The sequence below is a fragment of the Hoplias malabaricus genome, chromosome 2 (assembly GCF_029633855.1).
Source record: "Hoplias malabaricus isolate fHopMal1 chromosome 2, fHopMal1.hap1, whole genome shotgun sequence".
Taxonomy (NCBI): Eukaryota; Metazoa; Chordata; class Actinopteri; order Characiformes; family Erythrinidae; genus Hoplias; species Hoplias malabaricus.
In genome coordinates, this window is record NC_089801.1 from 16,316,810 (window position 1) to 16,340,651 (window position 23,842).

Below are 23,842 nucleotides of genomic sequence, written 5' to 3' on the forward strand. Positions count from 1 at the left end.
AAAAATCCAATAAAATATTAAAACCTGAAATGTTTGTTATTCAGTGATTTATTTATTAATTGGACATCAGACAAAACACAAAAAACATGGCTGTGAATGACGCAGTGAATGAAGCTCATGTTGGGGTTAGACCCTGCGCTGAGACAGAGTCTAATCTGATTAAAGACTGATGTTCTTCCTCTGGGTCAGGGAGGGGTCACTGGGCCTCGGCCTCTTTGAGAAGCTCCTGTTTCTGCTGGAAATATTCCCGGAACCAGGCGATGTGCTCCAGCTTCTGTTCCACTGAGAGCTGGTGGTTTTTGCTGAGGCCGGTGATCACCAGCTCCATGAAGTGTCGGATGGGGCCGTGCTTAGGGAAGCCTTCCTCTAGGTGGCGCTCCAGGAACACATGCTCATGGAACGGCACGTTACACTCCTCCAAACCTGAGAATCATAAACGGGGCATGAGGGAGAGATCAGAGAATCTTTAAAGCAGACCACGTTCAGCGCAAAAGAGAGTGGACCTTCTACACAAAATTATTTCAGTTCAATTTTATCTGGACAACATTCACATATTTAGATATGTGCACTATTTTATTAATAAGATATTTTTTTTTTTTTAAATATTTAAGATATTTATCTGCTCCTTGCTGGAGAGGGTATTAATCCTGACCTGCTTCGTTGTCGATGGGATACTGCCACATCTTTCCTTCTCTGGTCCACTGGATCATCTCCTCAAAGCCGTTTCGTGGATGCTTGTTAATGGTCTGTGCGATCTGATTGGCCAGATCAGCGTCCCAGAGGGAGGGGCCTGTGGCTACAACATGACGGGACGGGTTAATGTTTTGTTGTTTATCTCGTGGACAGAGGGCTGCTACATCAGTAAACATCAGATCTGAGTCACTTCAGCCTCAGGTTCAGAATAAAGGCTGCCACTCACTGAGAGCACGGCCCTGTGGACCTTTCAGAACATTCAAACTATCATCAACATCAAAAATCCACTGACTGTCCGCTGCAGTTCAGTGTGTGACAGCCTTCTGCGATAAACAAAGAACCTTCCATTCATTCAGAAAAAAGCTATTACTAAAAAGATCAGACCTGTCTAGGGCTGGACAATTTCTTAAATTAACTTTAATAATAAATAATGACAAAGCCAGTGGGTTTATGTTCGATGGTGATGTTTCTTGTTTGCTTTTGGCAGTTTTCCTGTGGCTGTTATGCTGTTTGTAATCGGTATCGGAGTCACGTTGTATCGACTGAAATTAAGAAACATATTGTGATATATACAGTTTGACCAAATCGTCCAGCCCTAGATCTGTCCGAATAAAACTGAAATGCCTGTGTTTTACCGGGATCAGAGTCCGGCTCCTGCTCCGCGGCAGAGGGAAAGATGCTCAGCCTTTTGGACAGAAACGAACTCTTCCTGTGAAACAAAAGCACACGGAGTTCAGCTGGGTGCCGCACGGACACAGACTCCGGAAAACCCCGGAATCACATGAACTCAGGACACAAATCGGCCGTGTGGAGTTCACAGCTGGAAATGTTCTGCATGTGTTTCTCGTTGTTGTTGTTTACCTCCTGCGGACTCCGTCCAGTTCTCCCATGATGCCTCGGTTGTGTGTGTATCCTCGTCCGTCCTCGTCGAAGCGGATCTGATTGGCCGGCCGTGTGTTCTGTCTGCCGTTCAGACGCTTCCCCACCTTCATGTCAGCGATGATATCCCTGAGAACAGCGTTCCACAGTTACACAACTGAGACTGAGAATGGAACCAGGCGTCCTCCTTTAAAACTGGGAACACTGGGAATTTGTGGAATTTCTTTTAAATATTTGCGGTGTGTGATGAACAAAAGAGGACTCCGGCCCCGTGTTGGTGTGTATATCCCTGTGTTTGTTTGTGTGTGTGTGTGTACTAACCCGAGGTCCTGTGTTTCTCCGTGTTTTCTCTCCTGCTGAGACACAGACTCGTGTTTTCGGAGCTGTCGGAGGAGTTCTGATTTGGCCTGAGAGCTGGACAGAGTGGACGCCACCTCGGAGACAGCGGCAACCAGCTCTGGACTCAGACCCTCACTGAAAAACACACAGACCCTCGTAAACACAGCAGAGAAAGCAGCGTCAAACGTCCAAGACCCTGTTTCTATTCTGTTACCGTTCATAGGTTCGTTCAAAAACACAGAGAGCCCAGTGCGGCCCAGATGTCACGGTTAGGACCACTGCCACATGACCACCCTTCAGAAACAGGACACAGCACAGGGACACAGTGGGCATTCTAGATAAAAGTGTTCTAGGTACCGTGTTCTTGTACCTGCGTGTTTTGGAGTCGCGGTGGGCGTCCTGGAACATGCTGCTGGTGCTCTCCAGCTCCTCTTTCTCTGGCGTCTCCTGAGCACTTTGCTGAGTCTTCGGCGCTTTGACTCTTCGCTTCGTTACGACCTCCACCTTCATCGCCCCCAGCAGCTCCAGCAGCCCACGCTTACCGTTCTGCACACACACACACACCTGTTACATCACACTATATAATCTCCTGACTCTGCAGGGGGCACTATAACAGCTGTTTAAAGAGATGTAATGGTATTATTACGCTGTTACATCAGTGGCATAGAAGGTTTTAAAATGACTGTAACATCGTTTAGAGATCATTTCTGGGCAATACATCGACCGCTAAAACATGACTGTGGGGACAGGCCTGGCCTCATACAGAACACATATAGAACCACGTTTGACGCTGTAACAGTGTAAACACCTCTGTGGGCTTCAGCTCCCGATCCTCAGGCTTCGCTGCTTTAACTCCCTCCTCAGACTCAGCTCCTGTCGTCTCCCTCTTAACCACCTCCTCCTCCTCCTCCACTCCTCCTCTGCTCCTCCCCTCCAGTGTCCCTCGCTCCTCCTGGTCCCCCCTTCCCGCTGAATCTGCTCTCTCTCCATTTTTCTTCTCACAAAGGTGAACAGCAGAGCTGCTGAGTGCTCTTCTGCTCTCCTGCAGCGCCGCTCTAGTGGACAGGAGAAGAACAGCAGGTCAGTACAGGGGAACTCGGGTCTGCCCACAGGACGCTGTTGGCTGGATGTTTTTGGTCAGTGGACTGTTCTCAGTCCAGCAGTGACACTGAGGGTTTAAAAACTCCAGCAGCACTGCTGTGTCTGATCCACTCTACACCAGCACAACACACACTAACACCACCACCACTGCATCACACCTGCTCTGTGGGGGTCCTGAGCACTGAGGAACAGGGGGAGAGGGGGGTAATGAAGTATGCAGAGCAACAGATGGACTACAGTGTGTAAGTGTAGAACAAGAGTGACCAGAGTGGACAGTGGAGCTGAGAGAGGGGACAGTGAAGCTGAGAGAGGGGACAATGAGGGGACAGTGGAGCTGAGAGAGGACAGTGATGGGACAGTGGGGCTGAGAAAGGGGACAATGAGGGGACAGTTGAGCTGAGAGAGGACAGTGAGGGGACAGTGGAGCTGAGTGATGTGACAGTGAAGATGAGAGATGGGACAGTGGAGCTGAAAGAGGGGACAGTAAGGGGACAGTGGAGCTGAGAGAGGGGACAGTGATGGGACAGTGGAGCTGAAAGAGGGGACAGTGAGGAGACAGTGGAGCTGAGAGAGGGGAGAGTGAGGAGACAGTGGAGCTGAGTGAGGGGACAGTGGAGCTGAGAGAGGGGACAGTGAGGAGACAGTGATGGGACAGTGGAGCTGAGAGAGGGGACAGTGATGGGACAGTGGAGCTGAGAGAGGGGACAGTGATGGGACAGTGGAGCTGAGGGAGGGGACAGTGATGGGACAGTGAAGATGAGAGATGGGACAGTGATGGGACAGTGAAGATGAGAGATGGGACAGTGATGGGACAGTGAAGATGAGAGATGGGACAGTGATGGGACAGTGAAGATGAGAGATGGGACAGTGAAGATGAGAGATGGGACAGTGATGGGACAGTGAAGATGAGAGATGGGAGAGTGGAGCTGAAAGAGGGGACAGTGCGGAGACAGTGGAGCTGAGAGAGGGGACAGTGAGGAGACAGTGGAGCTGAGAGAGGGGACAGTGAGGAGACAGTGGAGCTGAGAGAGGGGACAGTGAGGAGACAGTGGAGCTGAGAGAGGGGACAGTGAGGAGACAGTGGAGCTGAGAGAGGGGACAGTGAGGAGACAGTGGAGCTGAGAGAGGGGACACTGAGGAGACAGTGGAGCTGAGTGAGGGGACAGTGGAGCTGAGAGAGGGGACAGTGAGGAGACAGTGGAGCTGAGAGAGGGGACAGTGAGGAGACAGTGCAGCTGAGAGAGGGGACAGTGAGGAGACAGTGCAGCTGAGAGAGGGGACAGTGGAGCTGAGAGAGGGGACAGTGAGGGGACAGTGGAGCTGAGAGAGGGGACAGTGAGGGGACAGTGGAGCTGAGAGAGGGGACAGTGAGGGGACAGTGGAGCTGAGAGAGGGGACGGTGAGGAGACAGTGGAGCTGAGAGAGGGGACGGTGAGGAGACAGTGGAGCTGAGAGAGGGGACGGTGAGGAGACAGTGGAGCTGAGAGAGGGGACGGTGAGGAGACAGTGGAGCTGAGAGAGGGGACAGTGAGGAGACAGTGGAGCTGAGAGCGGGGACAGTGGAGCTGAGAGAGGGGACAGTGAGGAGACAGTGGAGCTGAGAGCGGGGACAGTGAGGAGACAGTGGAGCTGAGAGCGGGGACAGTGAGGGGACAGTGGAGCTGAGAGAGGGGACAGTGAGGAGACAGTGGAGCTGAGAGCGGGGACAGTGGAGCTGAGAGAGGGGACAGTGAGGAGACAGTGGAGCTGAGAGCGGGGACAGTGAGGAGACAGTGGAGCTGAGAGAGGGGACAGTGGAGCTGAGAGAGAGGACAGTGAGGAGACAGTGGAGCTGAGAGCGGGGACAGTGGAGCTGAGAGAGGGGACAGTGAGGAGACAGTGGAGCTGAGAGCGGGGACAGTGAGGAGACAGTGGAGCTGAGAGAGGGGACAGTGAGGAGACAGTGCAGCTGAGAGAGGGGACAGTGGAGCTGAGAGAGGGGACAGTGAGGAGACAGTGGAGCTGAGAGAGGGGACAGTGAGGAGACAGTGGAGCTGAGAGAGGGGACGGTGAGGAGACAGTGGAGCTGAGAGAGGGGACGGTGAGGAGACAGTGGAGCTGAGAGAGGGGACGGTGAGGAGACAGTGGAGCTGAGAGAGGGGACGGTGAGGAGACAGTGGAGCTGAGAGAGGGGACAGTGAGGAGACAGTGGAGCTGAGAGCGGGGACAGTGGAGCTGAGAGAGGGGACAGTGAGGAGACAGTGGAGCTGAGAGCGGGGACAGTGGAGCTGAGAGAGAGGACAGTGAGGAGACAGTGGAGCTGAGAGCGGGGACAGTGGAGCTGAGAGAGGGGACAGTGAGGAGACAGTGGAGCTGAGAGCGGGGACAGTGAGGAGACAGTGGAGCTGAGAGAGGGGACAGTGAGGAGACAGTGGAGCTGAGAGCGGGGACAGTGGAGCTGAGAGAGGGGACAGTGAGGAGACAGTGGAGCTGAGAGCGGGGACAGTGGAGCTGAGAGAGGGGACAGTGAGGAGACAGTGGAGCTGAGAGCGGGGACAGTGAGGAGACAGTGGAGCTGAGAGAGGGGACAGTGGAGCTGAGAGAGAGGACAGTGAGGAGACAGTGGAGCTGAGAGCGGGGACAGTGGAGCTGAGAGAGGGGACAGTGAGGAGACAGTGGAGCTGAGAGCGGGGACAGTGAGGAGACAGTGGAGCTGAGAGAGGGGACAGTGGAGCTGAGAGAGAGGACAGTGAGGAGACAGTGGAGCTGAGAGAGGGGACAGTGGAGCTGAGAGAGAGGACAGTGAGGAGACAGTGGAGCTGAGAGCGGGGACAGTGGAGCTGAGAGAGGGGACAGTGAGGAGACAGTGGAGCTGAGAGCGGGGACAGTGAGGAGACAGTGGAGCTGAGAGAGGGGACAGTGAGGAGACAGTGGAGCTGAGAGCGGGGACAGTGGAGCTGAGAGAGGGGACAGTGAGGAGACAGTGGAGCTGAGAGCGGGGACAGTGGAGCTGAGAGAGGGGACAGTGAGGAGACAGTGGAGCTGAGAGCGGGGACAGTGAGGAGACAGTGGAGCTGAGAGAGGGGACAGTGGAGCTGAGAGAGAGGACAGTGGAGCTGAGAGAGGGACAGTGAGGAGACAGTGGAGCTGAGAGAGGGGAGAGTGGAGCTGAGAGACGGGGCAGAAACAGGTGGTGTTAATGTACCTGCGGTTAAAGGCTGCAGAGAGAGGCGGCGGAGGCACTGACCTGAGCGCGGTGTGCGGGGGGCTCCGGCAGCGGCGCGGCTCCGGAGGGAGACTCCGAGTTAAACCGGTTTTATTTTTATAGACATTTAACACTAATCTCCTCAACATGACCCCGACACACACTGCGGAGCAGCCGCCGAAACAATCCGGCCGGGAACCAACACCGCGCTAACGTTCCGGCCTCGCAGTGACGCAGTCTCTGTCTCTCTCTCTCTCAAATTCAGATTCTAATAGCTTTATTGTTGTGAATGTTATTAGAAGAATTTTACCAAAGCATTAAACAAACAACAATAACAACAAAATAAAAAGGAAAAATAAAAGCAGCAAATAATTGTCGAATAAGTGACAACTCTCTCTCTCTCTCTGTTTCAAAAATATATATATTTTATAATTCCTATTTACAATGTCCATTATACTGTGTGTATTCTTGATGAACCCGGGCTCTATCTATCTATCTATCTATATATGAGTTTATGTCCTGTGCGAACAAACCATAAACATCTGCATCATGTTAAGACTACAAAATAAAAGTCACCGTCTCCTCTGACGCAATCAGCGCTTTCTCCACCCGCTTTCGGACAAACTCCGTCCTGAGAGCTGCGGGCTGAGGGCGCGTTCCAAACCGTGTACATGTGGCTTGCAATGGGATCATAGACCACGCTCACAGAAACTGAACACCAGCGAGTACAGCAACAAATCTCAGCTGGTTTATTAAAGCTGCAAATATTTAGGACTCTAATAAACAGGACACATTTTTCTTAACTTCATAAAGTCCTTAAAGAAAGGCGTAAGGAGTAGAGCGTTGGGAGAAGGCAGTGGGGAGTAGAGTTGTGAGTCAGAGGCAGAGTGTATGGACTGGAGAGAAGGGAACAGTGAGAAGACAATATGGAGTCGCGAGTCAGAAATTAATGCGCAGCAGGGCCTTGAGGTGAGAGAAGCAAGCTTGAGGCCGGAGGGTCCCCGGTTCAATTCACTCACCGCTGACGTGCCCTTGAGCAAGGCACCTAACCCAATCACAGCACCCTGCTCCGGATGTGTGTGTGTTCACTGCCCCTAGAGTGTGTGTGAAGAACTGCTCACTAGTGTGTGTCTGTGTTCACAGATGGGTCAAATGCAGAGTGTTTCTTCTTCTTCTGAAGAGTAGGGGTAGAGGGCAGTGAAGTGGAGGCAGCACTAAGTTTTCCCCTGCACTGTCAGAAAAAAATCTCTCATGAACTCAAAAATATTCACAGAAATCTGTGAACAGATTTTAATAACAGAGATTAATGAGTAGAGAGTAGGGATTAGGCAGTAGTGAGTATGACAAAGGGATTAGTGAGTGAGAAGGGTTAAGAGAGTAGTTAGTAGGGAGTAGTAAGTAGAGAGATCTAGAAGGAAGAAGGGAGTAGTGGAAAGGGATTAGGGGGTAATGAGTAGGGAGTGGTAACTAGAGAGAAGTTAGAAGGGAGTAGTGAGAAGTAAGGAGTACAGAGTAGGGAGAGGGGAGTAGGAAATAGTGAGTAATGAGAAGTGAGTAGGGGGTAGTGAGAAGGTATTAGGGAGAGGGGAGCAGGCAAACGTAGGGAATAGAGAGAAGGGAGTAGGGAATAGTTAGAAGAGATTAGTGAGAAGGGAGTAGGGATGGGGAGTAGTGTGCAGTGAGAAGAAAGTAGTGAGTAGGGAGAGGGGAGAGGGGAGTAGTGAGAAGGGGAGAGGGAGAGGGATTTAGGGAGAAGGGAGTAGTGAGTAGGGAGGGGGAGTAGTGAGAAGGGAATAGGGAGAGGGAGTGGGGTTTAGGGAGTAATGAGTAATGAGACGTGAGTAGGTAATAGTGAGAAGAGAGTAGAATCTCTTTTATTTAATCATGACTGTTAGCCAATCAGAGCACAGGAGGGGCGGGGATTTAGCGGTCTACAACAGAGGAACGCTGTAAATGTGGACTAGTAGCCAATCAGTGCACAGGAGGGGCGGGGATTTAGCGGTCTACAACAGAGGAACGCTGTAAATATGGAGTAGTAGCCAATCGGAGCGCAGGATGGGCGTGGTCTACCGGAATTCGGGTGTGAAAACAACACGCACATTGAGAGAAGACTCAACAGCGAGGAGCAGCGATGGACGGTCAATGAGGTCAGAAATCTCGGTAAAAACTCGGAGGACTTTCTCCACACAGAGGGGCTTTTTATCTCCGCCGGGGCTCAGAGCCGTGACCCCGCAGCGCCGCTCCCGGTTACAGCGCCTTCTCCCGGCGGGAGAGCGGGGGATGGAGGGTGGTGAAGCGGGGACATGGAGCTTTACCTCAGGCGGATGTTTCTGGGGTTGGATGTAAATGTGAAGTTTTGAATGTGTTTAACGCAGAGCTGATCTTTAGCCTCAGGCTCAGTGTCCTTCTGATGATCTTTACTTGTTGCTCTCTGAGGAGACAGAGGAGAAAAGAGGGATAAAGGGACTCTGTTGTAAAGCTCCAAAACCAGCCACAGATCTGTCCCCAGCCTCTCCCCTCAGAAGCAAACCCACTCTATTATTGTGACTTTAAGACTGATAAATGCAAATGAGCTCTTTTCTCACTTTACGCAGCTCTTTCAAGAAGAAGCCCCCACCCCCCAGGGCTGAAACACTGCTTTTAACTCACAGCACAGTATAATTCAGCCCAGCACTGCAGTCTTCATTCTCTCTCTTTCTCTCTCTCTCTCTCTCTCTCTCTCTCTCTCTCTCTCTCTCTCTCTCTCAGACTCATTCTTTAATAAAGTGAAGGAAGCCGTGACCCAGAGAGACCCCCGTAGCCCCTCTGTCATGACGCCGCACCCTGTTGTCCAGGCTGTAATTGACCTGTCGGCTGGAGCTATTGGTGAGTCACAGAATCATACAAAATTCACCTGGATACACTGCACTATTCAGTACAAACACTACACACTATTCACTACACACTATGGACTATTCACTATTAACTACACACTATTTACATGTCACGCTACTCCCCATTATTCATTACACACACAATTCACAAACACACTATTCACACCAGTAACCACATAGTACACACTATTCACACTAGTAACTACACACTATTCACACTAGTAACTACACGCTATTTACAATAGTATCTACACACTATTCACACTAGCAACTACACACTTTACACTAGTAACTACACACTATTTACACTTCACTACACACTATTCACGCTATTCAATAAACTACACACTACAAACTGCAAACCACACAATACACAGCACACATCTGTAACATTTCATAGTGAGTTTTTATGTGTAAGCACTACAAAACAAAACAAAATGCACTGGCCACCAGGGGGTGTGTAGTACAACCACTGAAAAGTGAAGTGTGACGCAGTACGCACTTGGGGGAGAACATTAACTGACAAGATGTGTAATTTTAGCTAACAGTAGCCCACACTGGCTCCATGCTAGCAGTGTGTAGTGAGCAGTTTGTAGTGTTCAGTCTGTAGTGTGTAGTGAGAAGCGTGTAGTGAGCAGTGTGTAATGTTCAGTCTGCAATGTGTTGTGTTCAGTGTGTAGTAAGCAGCATGTTGTGAGCAGTGTGTAGTGTTTAGTCTGCAGTGTTCAGTCTGCAGTGTTAAGTCTGTAGTGTGTAGTGTGTTGTGAGCAGTGTGTAGTGTTCAGTCTGCAATGTGTAGTGTTCAGTCTGTAGTGTGGAGTGAGCATTGTGTAGTGTTCAGTTGGCAGTGTTCAGTCTGTAATATGTAGTGAGTGGCGTGTAGTGTTCATTTGGCAGTGTTCAGTCTGTAGTGTGTAATGTCCAGTCTGTAGTGTGTAGTGTTCAGTCTGTAGTGTGTAGTGTTCAGTCTGTAGTGTTTAGTGTCCAGTATGTAGTGTGTAGTGAGCAGTGTTTAGTGTGTAGTGAGCAGTGTGTAGTGTCCAGTCTGTAGTGTGTAGTGAGCAGTGTGTAGTGTTCAGTCTGAAGTGTGGAGTGAGTAGTGTGTAGTGTTCAGTCTGTAGTGTGTAGTGAGCAGTGTGTAGTGTCCAGTCTGTAGTGTGTAGTGAGCAGTGTTCAGTCTGTAGTGTGTAGTGAGCAGTGTGTAGTGTCCAGTCTGTAGGGTGTAGTGAGCAGTCTGTAGTGTCTAGTGTTCAGTCTGTAGTGTGTGTTCAGTTTGTAGTTTGTAGTGTTCAGTCTGTAGTGTGTATGTATGTGTGTGTGTGTGTGAATAGAGTTAAAGCTCAGCATTGTGTCCACTCTCTGATCGAGGGGTTTGTGAGGCTGCTGACCCCTGCACATTCTCACAGAGCCAGTTCTCTCTCTCTCTCTCTCTCTCTCTCTCTCTCTCACATACACACACACACACACACACACACACACACACACACACACACACACACACACACACACACACACACACACACACACACACACACACTCTGTACTTTCCTTGTCCACTGCCCCATGTGCTGAGACTACTCCCTCTGAAACACTGTAGAGGGTATCATCTGAATCTGGGTGTGTCCTGCAAGTGGCGCTGCATGTGTGTTCAGTGTATGTGTGTGTCTGTGTGTGTGCATGTCCTGCAGGTGGCGCTGCGTGTGTGTTCAGTGGGCAGCCGCTGGACACGGCGAAGGTGAAGATGCAGACATTCCCGGGTCTCTACCGCGGGTTCCTGCACTGCTTCCTCTCCACATACCGACAGGTGGGCGTCCGGGGGCTGTACCAGGGCACCAGCCCCGCCCTCATGGCCAACGTCGCAGAGAACTCCGTCCTCTTCATGAGCTACGGCTTCTGCCAGGACCTGGTGCGCCTCACCTGCGGCCTGCGGGAGGGGGCGGAGCTCAGGTGAGAGGTCTGATACATGGGCGTGGAGTTTATTGGGTATTCTCTCTATGTCTCTCACTCTCTCTGTCTCTCTCTCTCTCTCTGAACTCTCTGTGATCTCTCTCTCTCTTTCTCTCTCTGTCTCTGGAATCTCTCTCTGTGATCTCCCTCTCTCTCTGTCTCTCTCTCTCTTTGTGATCTCTCTCTCAATTTTCAATTTCAATAAGCTTTATTGGCATGACCATATTCATACATAGTATTGCCAAAGCATTAATACGATAACATGGAACATGAGTATCACAATTATTTTTCTGTTATTATTAATATAATAATTAACAACCTTATAGGACTGTAATAATAAAAAGAACCAGTTAAAAAATTTAAACAATTTATGTAATAAATAAATAATAATGTTATATATATATATATATATATAATAAATAAATAATATAAAGATAAATAATAATAATAATAATTATAAATAAATACATAACTAAATAAAATTATAACAAAAATAAATGGTAGGAATGGTGAGAATGGTAACAGACAGGGCAATTGTTTGTGTGTGTGTGTGTACGTGTATATATGTGTGTTTATGTGCGTGTATGTGTGTATATGTGTGTTTGAGTGTGTGTGTATGTGTGTTGGTCACTCACTGTCCCTGAGTGTGTGGCAGGCAGATATATATCTCGCTGCTAGGGTGCTGCTCTCCCCCGTGTCTCCGAGCAGGACGCTCATTTTGGGTTCGTTAGAGAAGCTGTTGAATTGTGGGTGAAGTTTTTCAAATTTTGGGAAGTAAATTTGTCTTAATCTTTTGTATTTATCACACTCTGTGATAAAGTGCAGCTCTGTCTCTACAGCGCCACTCTGGCACTGCCGGCAGTGTCTCTCCGCTCTGGGGAGCCAGGTCTGTCTGTAGCGGCCGGTCTGTACAGCCAGGCTGTGGGCGCTGAGTCTGTACCTGGTCAGTGTGGCTCTGTCTGTGGGGTCAGTCACTGTGCTGAGGTACTCTGCTACAGTGTACTGTCGATTTAGGGCCAGATAGCACTGCATTCTGCTTTGTGCCTGTGTGTGTGTGTTCCAATGGGTGATGTACCGTATTTTCCGCACTATAAGGCGCACCGGATTATAAGGCGCACCTTCATTGAATGACCTATTTTAAAACTTTGTCCATATATAAGGGGCACCGGATTATAAGGTGCATACAATAGACGCTACAGTAGAGGCTGGGGGTTACGTTATGCATCAATTAGATGGAGCTGCGCTAAAGGGAATGTCAACAAAACAGTCAGATAGGTCAGTTCAACTTTATTAATAGATTACAACCCAGCGTAGTTTAAGGTAAAACATGTAGTGCAATGTTAATATACCCCACATCGTGGGGGGGGGGGGGGGACTTTTCCTCGATTCAATAATGATAATAATCACAATATAGTAACACTCGAAATAGTGCAAAGCGATAACAATATATCAATAACTCAACGTTGCTCAAACGTTAAAATCACACAACACACAAAATAAACACGTAAAGCTCACTTTACTAAGTTATGCCTCATCCACGAATCCCGTTCGTTAGTGATTCGTTAATGTTAAATTCTCTTGCTGCTGCTCTATTCCCGTGTGCTTCTGCGTGACTGATCGCCTTGAGTTTAAACTCTGCGTCATATGCGTGTCTCTTAATAGGAGCCATTTTGGGCTTTACATAAAAAACAAATGGAAATGAAATATATATACCGGTATATATCCAGCATGCACCGCGCGCGGAAGAATATGAAGTAGGCGGTTGCTTACCGTAGTTGCGAGACCTGTTTGAGTTTTTTAGGTGCGCCTTATAGTGCGGAAAATACGGTAGTTGTGTTTTTGGAGTGTTATAATTTGGTTGACTCTGATTGGGGTTGTGTCAGACTGGTCCTGAGGGGGGTTAGTGTGTGTTAGTGAGGTCAGGGTCAGGACCAGCTGTGTGAGGGAACTCTTCTCTTTGCTCAACTCTTGGCTTTGCAGGGCTTTGTAGTGATAGGAGTGGGGGTCACTGTGTTTTAGATGTAGCCAATATTTAATCATTCGTTTCTGTATTCTCAGTAACAGAGGGTACTGGCCTAATTCCGCTCTGCAGCCGTTGTTTGGTGTCGTCCTGTGTACTTTCAGGATGCTTTTACAAAATTCTGTGTGCATCATTTCCGCTGGGTGTTTGTCCCATTGGTCAAATGTGTGGTTTTGGAGCGCCCCCCACACCTCGCTGCCGTACAGGAGAATGGGTTCTAGAATTGATTGGAATAATTTGAGCCAGATTCGAATTGGAATTTGAATGGGAATTTGGTGTTTGATGGCGTAAAAGGCCCTGCGTGCTTTCTCTCTCAGTTCTTTGACTGCGGGACTGAAGCTTCCTGTTGAACTGATCTTCAGCCCTAAATAGTTATACTCTGTACCGGAGTCTAACCTGTGTGTCCCTAGTGTGAAGCAGGGGGAGTGTCCCTGAGATCTGGGTCTCTTTTTGAAAATGATGGTTTTGGTCTTTTTAAGGTTGATTGTCAGGGCCCAGTTCTGACAGTACTGCTCTAGCAGGTCCAGGTTCTGCTGTAGACCCTGCTCTGTGGGGGACAGAAGAACCAGGTCGTCTGCGTAGAGCAGGAGTTTAATCTCTGAGTCGTGCAGAGTGAGACCCGGCGCTGCAGAATGCTCCAGAATCAGGCCAATTCGTTTATATAAATGTTAAATAGTGTTGGGCTTAAGCAGCAGCCCTGTCTCACTCCGCGCTCCTGAGAGAACAGCCCCGTCCTTTTGTTGCCAATCTTTATACCGCACTTATTGTTTGTGTACATGGATTTAATAATGTCATATGTTTTACCCCCTACACCACTCTCTATAAGTTTGTAGAATAGACCTTGGTGCCAAATGGAATCAAATGCTTTTTTGAAGTCAATAAAACATGCGAATATTTTGTTTTTATTGTTTTTAACATGTAAGTCAATCAGGGCGTGTAGGGTGTAAATGTGATCAGACGTGCGGTGATTTGGTATGAATCCAATCTGACTCTTGCTCTCTCTCTCTCTCTATCTCTCTCTCTCTCTCTCTCTCTCACTCTCTCTTTGTGATGTCTCTCTCTCTGTCTCCCTCTCTCTGATCTCTCTCTCTCTCTCTCTCTCTGTAGTGATGTACAGAAGGCATGTTCCGGTTCTGTAGCGTCTGTGTTCTCGTCTCTGGTTCTGTGTCCAACGGAGCTGGTGAAATGTCGTCTGCAGGCGATGCACGAGATGGCGTCATCCGGCCGCATCACCACCGCCCACAAGTAACGCACCTTTACACATGTTTACTTCTGTTTACCTCTTTATTTGTGTTTACCTGTGTTTACCTCTCTTTGTCTGTGTTTACCTCTGTTTACCTCTGTTTACCCGTGTTTACCTCTCTTTACCTGTGTTTACCTCTGTTTACCCGTGTTTACCTCTGTTTACCTGTGTTTACCTCTCTTTACCTGTGTTTACCTCTGTTTATCTGTGTTTACCTGTGTTTACCTCTCTTTACCTGTGATTACCTCCCTTTACATGTGTTTGTCTCTCTTTACCCATGTTTACCTGTGTTTATCTTTTTACCTATGTTTACCTGCATTTCAGATTTACAGTAAGTTTGGTAGGAAATGTATTAATAGAATAATAATTATTATTGTAATATAGTTAATATGTTGTACCCTCTCTCTCTTTCTCTAGCTCTGTGTGGTCTGTTATAAGGTCGATCGCCCACAACGAGGGTCCTGCAGGGTTTTTCCAGGGTCTGACCACCACTATAGCCCGCGAAGTGCCGGGGTATTTCTGCTTTTTTGGAGCGTATGAACTCTGTCGCTCTTTCTTTGCAGATTACCTGCACTGCAGCAAAGAAGATATAGGTACAGTACATAAACAAACACAGACATAAAGATAAACAAACATCAATAAATATATACAAACATAAATACAATGGCTTGAACTGAGCCTTTATGTTTATAATTAAATGTGATTTATATATTTCATAATCTCTCTGCTTCAGTGTGTTTCCTGCAGTAGTAGGCGGGTTATGGCCACATTTCACGGCAAAGGGTTCCAGACTCTCCTTGAAGAGTCCCAAAGGAATTTTGCAATGCGAGACCCTATATTTCATAATGTGTGTGTGTGTGTGTGTGTGTATGTGTGTGTGCGTGTGCTCAGGCGTAGCCCCCATCATGTTCAGTGGCGGTTTTGGGGGAGCGTGTCTGTGGTTGGTGGTGTACCCGATGGACTGTGTGAAGTCCAGAATCCAGGTAATGTCCATGAGCGGGAGACAGTCAGGATTCTTCAAGACCTTCCTCAACATCTTCAGAACTGAAGGTAAACATGACACATGACACACACACACACACACACACACACACACACACATACACATACACACTCACTGTGGACTGGGGTTGCACAAACTACAGCCTCAATTAAATAGAGTGAAATAACCTACAGGAGACATAGGGAGCAAGATGGCTTCCACAGCCTCCTTTAAATGGGGTGTAATGCCCTACAGGAGCCATAGGGGGTGTCACGGCCTCCACAGCCTCCTTTAAACAGGGTGTTATACCCATAAGGAGCCACAGGGAATGACACAGCCTCCTTTAAACAGAATGTAATACCCTACAGGTGCCACAAAGTGTTACATGGCTGCAACAGCCTCCTTTAAACAAAGTGTAACACTCTACAGGTGCAACAGAAGGCGACAAAGCCCCCATTACGCAGTAAAATATAATGTTCTGACAGAGTGTAATACACACAGTGTGGTCAGTGATGTGGTTAATGTCTCTGCAGGTGTCAGAGCACTGTATTCCGGTCTCACTCCCACGATGATCCGGACATTCCCAGCAAATGGAGCGCTGTTCCTTGGATACGAAGCCAGCCGCAAACTCATGATGTCACAGTTCGACAGTTAACAATAACCCTCGCATTAAATCTTTCATTAACTCTTTCATTAACTCTCTCGTTAACTCCAGCTGCTGGTTCTCTTCTGAATCTCTTGATGTTTCCTTCGTGCCAAACTCCTGTCATTTATTTCTTTGTGATGTTGGTATGTTTCTGTAGATCAGAGTCTGATCATTTTATTCATTTTTTTCTGAGCAAAGATTTTAACACATTTATTATTGCCCCGACCAGCCACAACATTAAAACCACCTCCTTGTTTCTAACAGCACCGTGGGGAACCGTGTGTAAGTGTAAACTATAGAGAGACCGGAGTGGAGAAATGAGTGGTTTCAATGTTTTGGCTGCTCTGTGTAAACATTATCACTCCATTATCTTTATTTATTGAAGTTATTTTGGTTGATGAGTTCCGTTAGTGTCCTTCTCCGTATCAGTGTTAGAGACCTCACACAAACCCGGACTCCTGGGTTAGTCCCATAACTCCAGACCAGCGCGCAGTTTACCTCCGCAGGGTAAAGAGCCCACAGCCTGCCAAACTGAAGCACCTCCCATTTTTAACCTTTAAATTATCACCTTTCTAAACACAGCAGTCGCTCCTCAGAGTCTGTACCTGGAAACAGCTTTGAGAGCTGCTCTGGAACTCACTGGATTTGTGATGTCACAGACACAAGTGTTTACGTATAAATCTCCACCAGCCACTGTCTGTGCACATCAACTCTACTGGACTCTACTGGTCTGTTCCACTCCTCCACCAGGTGAATCAGGTCCTGGTTCTGGAAGCGGGTTCTTGTTTAGTGGCTGTTCTCTCGTGGTTCAGAGCGAGCCGAGTAGGGACTAAACTGTGGCGTGTAAACCTTGCAGAGCGCTGATTGTCCAGAGAGAGTTGTCACTCTACGCCACGCAACGCAGACGACCAGCACCAACTCTCCATCTGTAAAATCTCCAGCTGCAGCAGAGATCACGTTTGTTTTTTTCCGACTCACGATGGCAGCTTGTGAAATTACGCCATGGTCTTTTGAAGAGGTTCAAACGCTCCTTGAATCGGTGGCTGACGAAAGAATCCAGCGAGAGTTGGACGCTGCAACAACGAAGGAACAAACTCTACTGATCTGTCTGAACTGATGACAGTGCTGTGTTCAGTCCCAAACAACAACAACAATACGCTAATACACCATGAGTAAACACTGCTTAACGTTACCGCCGCCGTTGTTGTGGTTTCCAAAGCCCACTGTTCCCCTTAGAGACAGGGTTAGAGACCAGTAGAGTCCAGTGTGTGATGTGGGTGACTGATGGTGAAGGAATGAGTTTTGAATGTTTTTGGATTAAAGCAGAAACGCTAGGGTGTGAAACTGCAGTGTGTGTGTGTGTGTGTGTGTGTGGACAGTGATTTTAAAAGTGTTTTATAGAGATAACCCTGCTGCTGTACTCTGTACTGTATCTTGAACTCGACAGAACTTAACAGAACACTGTTAACTCTTAGATTTTTTAACTTTCACCTTTCACTGAAGAGGAATATTTTCTGAAACTGACACTGAGTGGATTTGAGAATAAATACATTAATAAAAGCAAACAGAGTTTAAAAAGTGTTCAGTATTTATTCCCTCTTTAAGAACTGTCACATGACAAAGAGCTTTATTTCATTCATTCATCTTCTGTAAGCACTGAATTCTGATCAGGGTCCAGAGCCTCCCCAGAAACACAGGAACACACACTCACTCTTTCATTCACTCACTCAGTCACTCACACATTCCCTCACACACTCCCTCTGTCACTCACTCACACACTCACTCAATCACACACTCACTCAATCACACACTCACTCCTTCACACACTCACACATACCCTCACACACACACACACACTCACACACTACCTCAGTCACTCACACAGTCATTCACACAGTCACTCACACACTCACCCAGTCACTTACACACTCACTCAGTCACTCATCCAGTCACTCACTCATCCAGTCACTCAAACACTCAGTCACTCACACACTCACCCTGTGGACAGTTTAAAGTGGACTGTAATAAACACTGGCGCAGTGACACTTCACAGGCCTCTGAGGAAACACGACCCGCACTTTACTTTAGAGAGTAAACTGCAAATAACCTCTATTAACCTTTATTTCTGAATTATTAATGAGTTAATACTGCGTTAATGATCTAAATTAAAGCTCTTAATTAAAGTCTGTGATAATTATAAATGATTAATATTCATGAGAATGTTGGGGGTGGGGTCTGGGGATCTGTGACACAGCTGCAGGAGGAGGACTGACCTCCAGGGGGCGCCAACACACTGCACTTTCACAGAACCTGAAACACACAGGTTTATATTCTTTACTACAGGCAATGCACACACGCACAAACACACAGGTTTATACACCTTACTACAGACACTGCACACACATACAGGTTTATACACCTTACTACAGACACTGCAAAACACACACACACACACACACGCACACACAGAGGCACCATAAACACGCTCTCTCTCTTTCTATCTCTCTCTTTCTCTCTCTGTTCTCTCTCTCTCTCTCTCTCTCTCTCTCTCTCTCTCTCTATCTGTCTGTGTCTCTTACCCCTTTCTTGTTGCAGGTTCCACAGATGCAGCCGACGAGGCCGTTTATCATCTGGACGCCACAGAGGACGAGCTCCAGGAGGCTTGTCACCAGCAGAGTCGAGAACAGCCCCACGTTAAACTCCACTATGTTCTTCGGCTCCGTACACAACCCCCACCAGTCTCTGTTTTTCAGATAACTCTCAGACCTGGGGGTGGGGGTGGGGGGCAGAGCGAGACAGAGAGAGAGACAGAAGCCCATTTCACACAGAGTCACACAGAACCTATCCAGACTGTACTCAGAGGAGCAGGAACCCCTGGAACATTGGTCTGGACACAGACTGTACCCGGAGGAGCAGGAACCCCTGGAACATTGGTCTGGACACAGACTGTACCCGGAGGAGCAGGAACCCCTGGAACATTGGTGTGGACACAGACTGTAGCCCCTCGGGCCCAGGTACAGAAACACACTGGAGTTCTGAGTGCTGCCCTGAAGAAGCTGCAGAGTGTTGAACAGTAAAGGTCTACTTCCTCAGAGACAGCGGTCATGTGTTAGTCCCCATTCTCTCTCAGAGGAAGCAGAGCTTTACTGTTCAACACTCTGCAGCTTCTTAAATGTGCCACGTCTCAAACATCTTCCATTAGAATCGACCTCACTTTCTGCCGTTCTCTCAGAGACAGTGAGGGATTCCTCCGGCTGGAACCAAAGAACAGTAAGTTCTTCTGCGTGAACCCTGACGTGGTCCATGGGCATGTGGAGGGTCAGTTCAGGAAAGAGCTCAGAGCCTCACACACAGCTTTATCCCCCAGTGGAGCTGGACATGGTCATTTACACCGTTTCATATAAATAACTAATAGGAAATAAAGCAGGAATACAATCCGTTTGTGTGTGTTTCTGGGGTTGAGTTTGGAGTGACACAGTGAGCGTTGGTCAGAGCTGTGGCTCTGCACTGGTTATGTTTCTCCGCCATGCACGAGCTCAGCAGGACACCTCTGAACTAATTTACACAGTGTTATATCTCACTCTGATCTGACTCCATGGTAAACATAGAATAAACAATGACCCTGTCATGACTGACAGTTTATCTGCGGCTCTGACTGTCTGTATGTCTGACTGTCTGTATTCAGACACCCCCCCCGCAGGTGACGTATCCTCCGTTCCCCTCTAAACTTGTAGAAACACAAGCCGCTTCACTGGAAAAAACCAAGGTTCCAAGAATCAGGAACAAAAGCCATTCAAGAACCTGAGTTTTTCCTCTTGGAAAAGCTATGATTGATAGCAACAAATCAGTGTTCTGATTGGTTGAACAAACCGCGCGATCTGATTGGTCCAGCTGAAGCTTCCTATTGGTCCATCAAAGCAGGGTGTTAAATTCACAGCTGCAAAAAGAGCTTCACAAACGCAGCAGAAAAGGTGAATGTGTGGGTTTTTCCACCGCTCTGAAAAACTCCCCGGTCACATTTGGAACCTCAGAAATGTTTGCTCTGGCACATTTTAATCCGTTTGAGAGATTCCTGATTCACATGTTCACAACATTTGATTTACAAATGCTAACCTTTTCTACACATGTAAAAAATATTTCTAAACGTTTCAAATATGTTTTCCACATTTGTGAATTTAAATTATTGTTGTTTTTGTGGTTGTTGTTGTAAATTAGAGCGTTTCCAATACATTTGTGGAGTTAATTTTTCGTGAATGTAGTCGCTCAAACAGTTACATCTGTGAGGATTGTTTTACAAACTCAGTGTTTTTGTCCCTTTTTTGACTCCATAGTTTGTGTGTGATGTGTGTGTGTGTGTGTGTGTGTGTGAGGTGACTGACCTGTCCTTGAAGGGAGTGGACCAGAGGATGATGGTTTTACAGTAAGGTCCGTTATTGAGTCCCAGCACCGCCACCGCCAAACTGTACAGAGCTCCCGCTACACCCACCGCCGCAAACAGGATTGACACTAACATCTACCACACACACACACACACACACACACACACACACACACACATACACACATACACACACACAGAAAAAGAGAGACACATTTCATTGTGGCACACTAAGCCTGATATCAGTGGTGTTTTCTCTTGGCTGTGAGTTCTGTTTGTTTTGGCTGTGATCTAATGTTACAGAGGTGTGTTTGGGAGCAGAATGTCGCTGGTTTGATTTGGTGTCAGTAAGTGAAGGAACAGCGCTGTCTCGTCCCTCAACATCCACAGCTGAGCATGACCCCTACTCCACAACTACACCCTGGGGCTAGGGATGGCTACATAGTGTGTGTGTGTGTGTGTGTGTGTGTGTGAGTGTGTGTATGTGTGTGTGTGTGTATATGTGTGTGTATGTGTGTGTGTGTGTATGAGTGTGTGCGTGTGTGAGAGAGTGTGTGAGAGTATGAGTGTGTGTGTGTGTGTGTGTGTGTGTGTGTGTGTGTGTGTGTGTGTGAGTGTGTGTGTGTGTATGAGTGTGTGTGTGTGTGTGTATGAGTGTGTGTGTGTGTGTGTATGAGTGAGTGTGCTTGTGTGTGTGTGAGTGTGTGTATGAATGTGTGTGTGTATGTGTATGAATGTGTGTGTGTGTGTATATTGGAAGCGTGTGTGTGTGTATGTGTGTGTGTGTGAGTGTGTGTATGAGCTTGTGTGTATGAGCTTGTGTGTGTATGAGTGTGTGTGTGAGTGAGAGTGTTTGTGAGTGTGTGTGTGTGTATGAGCTTGTGTGTGTGTGTGTGAGTGTGCGTGTGAGTGAGAGTGTGTGTGTTTCTATGAGTGTGTGTGTATGAGCTTGTGTGTGTGTGTGTGAGTGTGCGTGTGAGTGAGAGTGTGTGTGTTTCTATGAGTGTGTGTGTGTGTTTGTATGAGTTTGTGTGTGTGTGTGTTTGTGTGTGTGAGTGTGTATGTATGTGCGTGAGAGTGTGTGTGAGTGTGTGTGTGTGTGTGTTTGTATGAGTTTGTGTGTGTGTGTGTTTGTGTGTGTGAGTGTGTATGTATGTGCGTGAGAGTGTGTGTGAGTGTGTGTGTGTGTGAGACTGCCACAGATCTGTTAAATGAGTTTAAATGCTGTTCTGCTGCTGTGTGATGATTGTAATAGGTATTGTTTCATTGTCAAAAGGAGGTATTGTGGATGGGCGTGGCCATGGGGGAGTGGCTGTGGTGTGGTGGGGGTGTGTCTGAAGTGACATCACTGTTTCCAGGTGTAAAGTTCATATGAAGTTACAGATAACAGGATTATATCTCTCTTATAGAAGTGGGTGGAGTGGGTGGGGCCTCTGTGGAGAGAGGAGGTGGGGCCTGTGAACGCGTGGTTGCTGTTTTTACTGTTGTCAAAATAAACCCAAACACCAGAAAATCAACACTTTCCCTACACACACACACACACCGCTGTGTACAGGCCGTCTCCATGACTACACACACAAACACACCAGAGTGTGCACTTATACACACACACACACACACACACACACACACACTGTGGTTGTCTCTGCTTAGTCCATATAAGGAAATCAAATCACCCAGTTTTTAACTCATTGATCTGCTGCAGCAGATTAAGGGGGAAGAGTCAGGAAATACAAACCGGATTCCAAAAAAGCTGGGACACTAAACAAATTGTGAATAAAAACTGAATGCAATGATGTGGAGGTGCCAACATCTAATATTTTATTCAGAATAGAACACAAATCACAGATCAAAAGTTTAAACTGAGAGAATCTATCATTTTAAGGGAAAAAAAGGTTGATGCAAAATTTCACGGCGTCAACAAATCCCAAAAAAGTTGAGACAAGGTCATTTTTTTACCACTGTGTGGCATCCCCCCTTCTTCTTACAACACTCAACAGACGTCTGGGGACAGAGGAGAAATGCTCTCCCATTCATGTCTAATACAGGCCTCTAACTGTTCAATCATCTTGGGCCTTCTTTGTCGGACCTTCCTCTTTATGATGCGCCACATGTTCTCTATAGGTGAAAGATCTGGACTGCAGGCTGGCCATTTCAGGACCCGGATCCTTCTCCTACGTAGCCATGATGTTGTGATTGCTGCAGAATGTGGTCTGGCATTATCTTGTTGAAAAATGCAGGGTCTTCCCTGAAAGAGATGACGTCTAGATGGGAGCTTATGTTGTTCTAGAACCTGAATATAGTTCTCTGCATTAATGGTGCCTTTCCAGACATGCAAGCTGCCCATGCCACAAGCACTCATGCAACCCCATACCATCAGTGATGCAGGCTTCTGAACGGAGCGTTGATAACAACTTGGGTTATCCTTGTCCTCTCTGGTCCGGATGACATGGCGTCCCAGTGTTCCATAAAGAACTTCAAATCGTGAGTCATCTGACCATAGAACAGTCTTCCATTTTGCCACACTCCATTTTAAAAGACCCCTGGCCCAGTGTAAACATCTGAGCTTGTGGAGCTTGCTTAGAAATGGCTTCCTCTTTGCACTGTAGAGTTTCAGCTGGCAACGGCGGATGGCACGGTGGATTGTGTTCACTGACAATGCTTTCTGGAAGTATTCCTGAGCCCATTCTGTTATTTCCTTTACAGTGGCATTCCTGTTTGAGGTGCAGTCTTTTGATGATGTTATGCACGGTTGATGATGATAACTAAAAGTCTTTGCAATTTTACGCTGGGTAACACCATTCTGGTATTGCTGCACTATCTTTCTGCGCAACAATGGTGGAATTGGTGATCCTCTTACCATCTCGGTTTCAGAGAGACACTGACACTCTGAGAAGCTCTTTTTATACCCAATCATGTTGTCAATTGACCTAATTAGTGTTAATTGGTCTTCCAGCTGTTCGTTATATGCTCAATTTTCTTTTTCCATACACTTATTGCTACTTGTCCCAACTTTTTTGGGATTTGTTGACACTGTGAAATTTTGAATCGACATATTTTTTCTTTAAAATGTTACATTTACTCAGATTAAACTTTGATCTGTCATCTATGTTCTGCCATCTCCACATCATTGCATTCAGTTTTTATTCACAATTTGTTTAGTGTCCCAACATTTTTGGAATCCGGTTGGTATCTGGATAATGATTTTAACTTATGTGTTATGAATGTAGTTGTAATTCTTTGATGTACTATGAGTGTTTGATGTAATATAATTGTTTGATGTGTTGTGAGTGTTTGACGTGTTATGACTGATGTGTTGAGTATTTGATGTGTTGTGAGTGTTTGATGTGTTATGACTGATGTGTTGTGATGGTTTGATGTATTGTGAGTCTTTGATGTGTTATGACTGATGTGTTGTGATTGTTTGATGTGTTGTGAGGGTTTGATGTGTTATGACTGATGTGTTGTAATTGTTTGATGTGTTGTGATTGTTTGATGTATTATGACTGATGTGTTGTGATTGATGTGTTGTGATTGTTTGATGTGTTGTGAGTGTT

General features: G+C 47.1%; 3 protein-coding genes across 6 annotated transcripts in view; 1 reads left to right on the plus strand and 2 right to left on the minus strand.

The window, feature by feature from the left end:
* Nucleotides 1–39: 39 nt before the first annotated feature.
* Nucleotides 40–6,431, minus strand: mrps31 (mitochondrial ribosomal protein S31). Of its 2 annotated transcripts, none has more exons than XM_066659040.1 (8): nucleotides 6,197–6,431; nucleotides 2,720–2,966; nucleotides 2,282–2,457; nucleotides 1,894–2,046; nucleotides 1,555–1,701; nucleotides 1,329–1,402; nucleotides 653–796; nucleotides 40–423 (listed from the first exon to the last, which is right to left on the minus strand). In XM_066659040.1, the coding sequence occupies exons 1-8, from the start codon at nucleotides 6,343–6,345 to the stop codon at nucleotides 197–199; spliced, it is 1,317 nt and encodes a 438-aa protein (XP_066515137.1). In that variant the 5' UTR covers nucleotides 6,346–6,431; the 3' UTR covers nucleotides 40–196. The 2 variants fall into 2 exon arrangements, with proteins under 2 accessions (XP_066515137.1, XP_066515138.1); XM_066659041.1 differs by having other exon boundaries at nucleotides 6,239–6,429.
* slc25a15b (solute carrier family 25 member 15b) lies at nucleotides 6,098–17,456 on the plus strand. Of its 3 annotated transcripts, none has more exons than XM_066659068.1 (7): nucleotides 6,098–6,181; nucleotides 8,945–9,061; nucleotides 10,758–11,016; nucleotides 14,144–14,281; nucleotides 14,697–14,872; nucleotides 15,171–15,329; nucleotides 15,795–17,456. In XM_066659068.1, exons 2-7 carry the CDS (start codon nucleotides 9,007–9,009, stop codon nucleotides 15,914–15,916), a joined length of 909 nt encoding a protein of 302 aa, XP_066515165.1. In that variant the 5' UTR covers nucleotides 6,098–6,181; nucleotides 8,945–9,006; the 3' UTR covers nucleotides 15,917–17,456. The 3 variants fall into 3 exon arrangements, with proteins under 3 accessions (XP_066515165.1, XP_066515146.1, XP_066515156.1); XM_066659049.1 differs by lacking the exon at nucleotides 6,098–6,181 and adding an exon at nucleotides 8,266–8,343; XM_066659059.1 differs by lacking the exon at nucleotides 6,098–6,181 and adding an exon at nucleotides 8,326–8,356.
* Nucleotides 17,457–17,491: 35 nt separating this feature from the next.
* The window catches only part of tm4sf21a (transmembrane 4 L six family member 21a), a 9,687-nt gene continuing 3,336 nt past the window's right edge, over nucleotides 17,492–23,842 (minus strand). Inside the window, exons 3-5 of the mRNA XM_066660116.1 lie at nucleotides 20,287–20,420; nucleotides 18,487–18,673; nucleotides 17,492–18,217 (exon numbers count right to left, since the gene is read on the minus strand). Of these exons, the coding sequence (XP_066516213.1) occupies nucleotides 18,209–18,217; nucleotides 18,487–18,673; nucleotides 20,287–20,420 (330 nt within the window). The 3' untranslated portion in view covers nucleotides 17,492–18,208. The remainder of the gene's footprint in view (nucleotides 18,218–18,486; nucleotides 18,674–20,286; nucleotides 20,421–23,842) is intronic.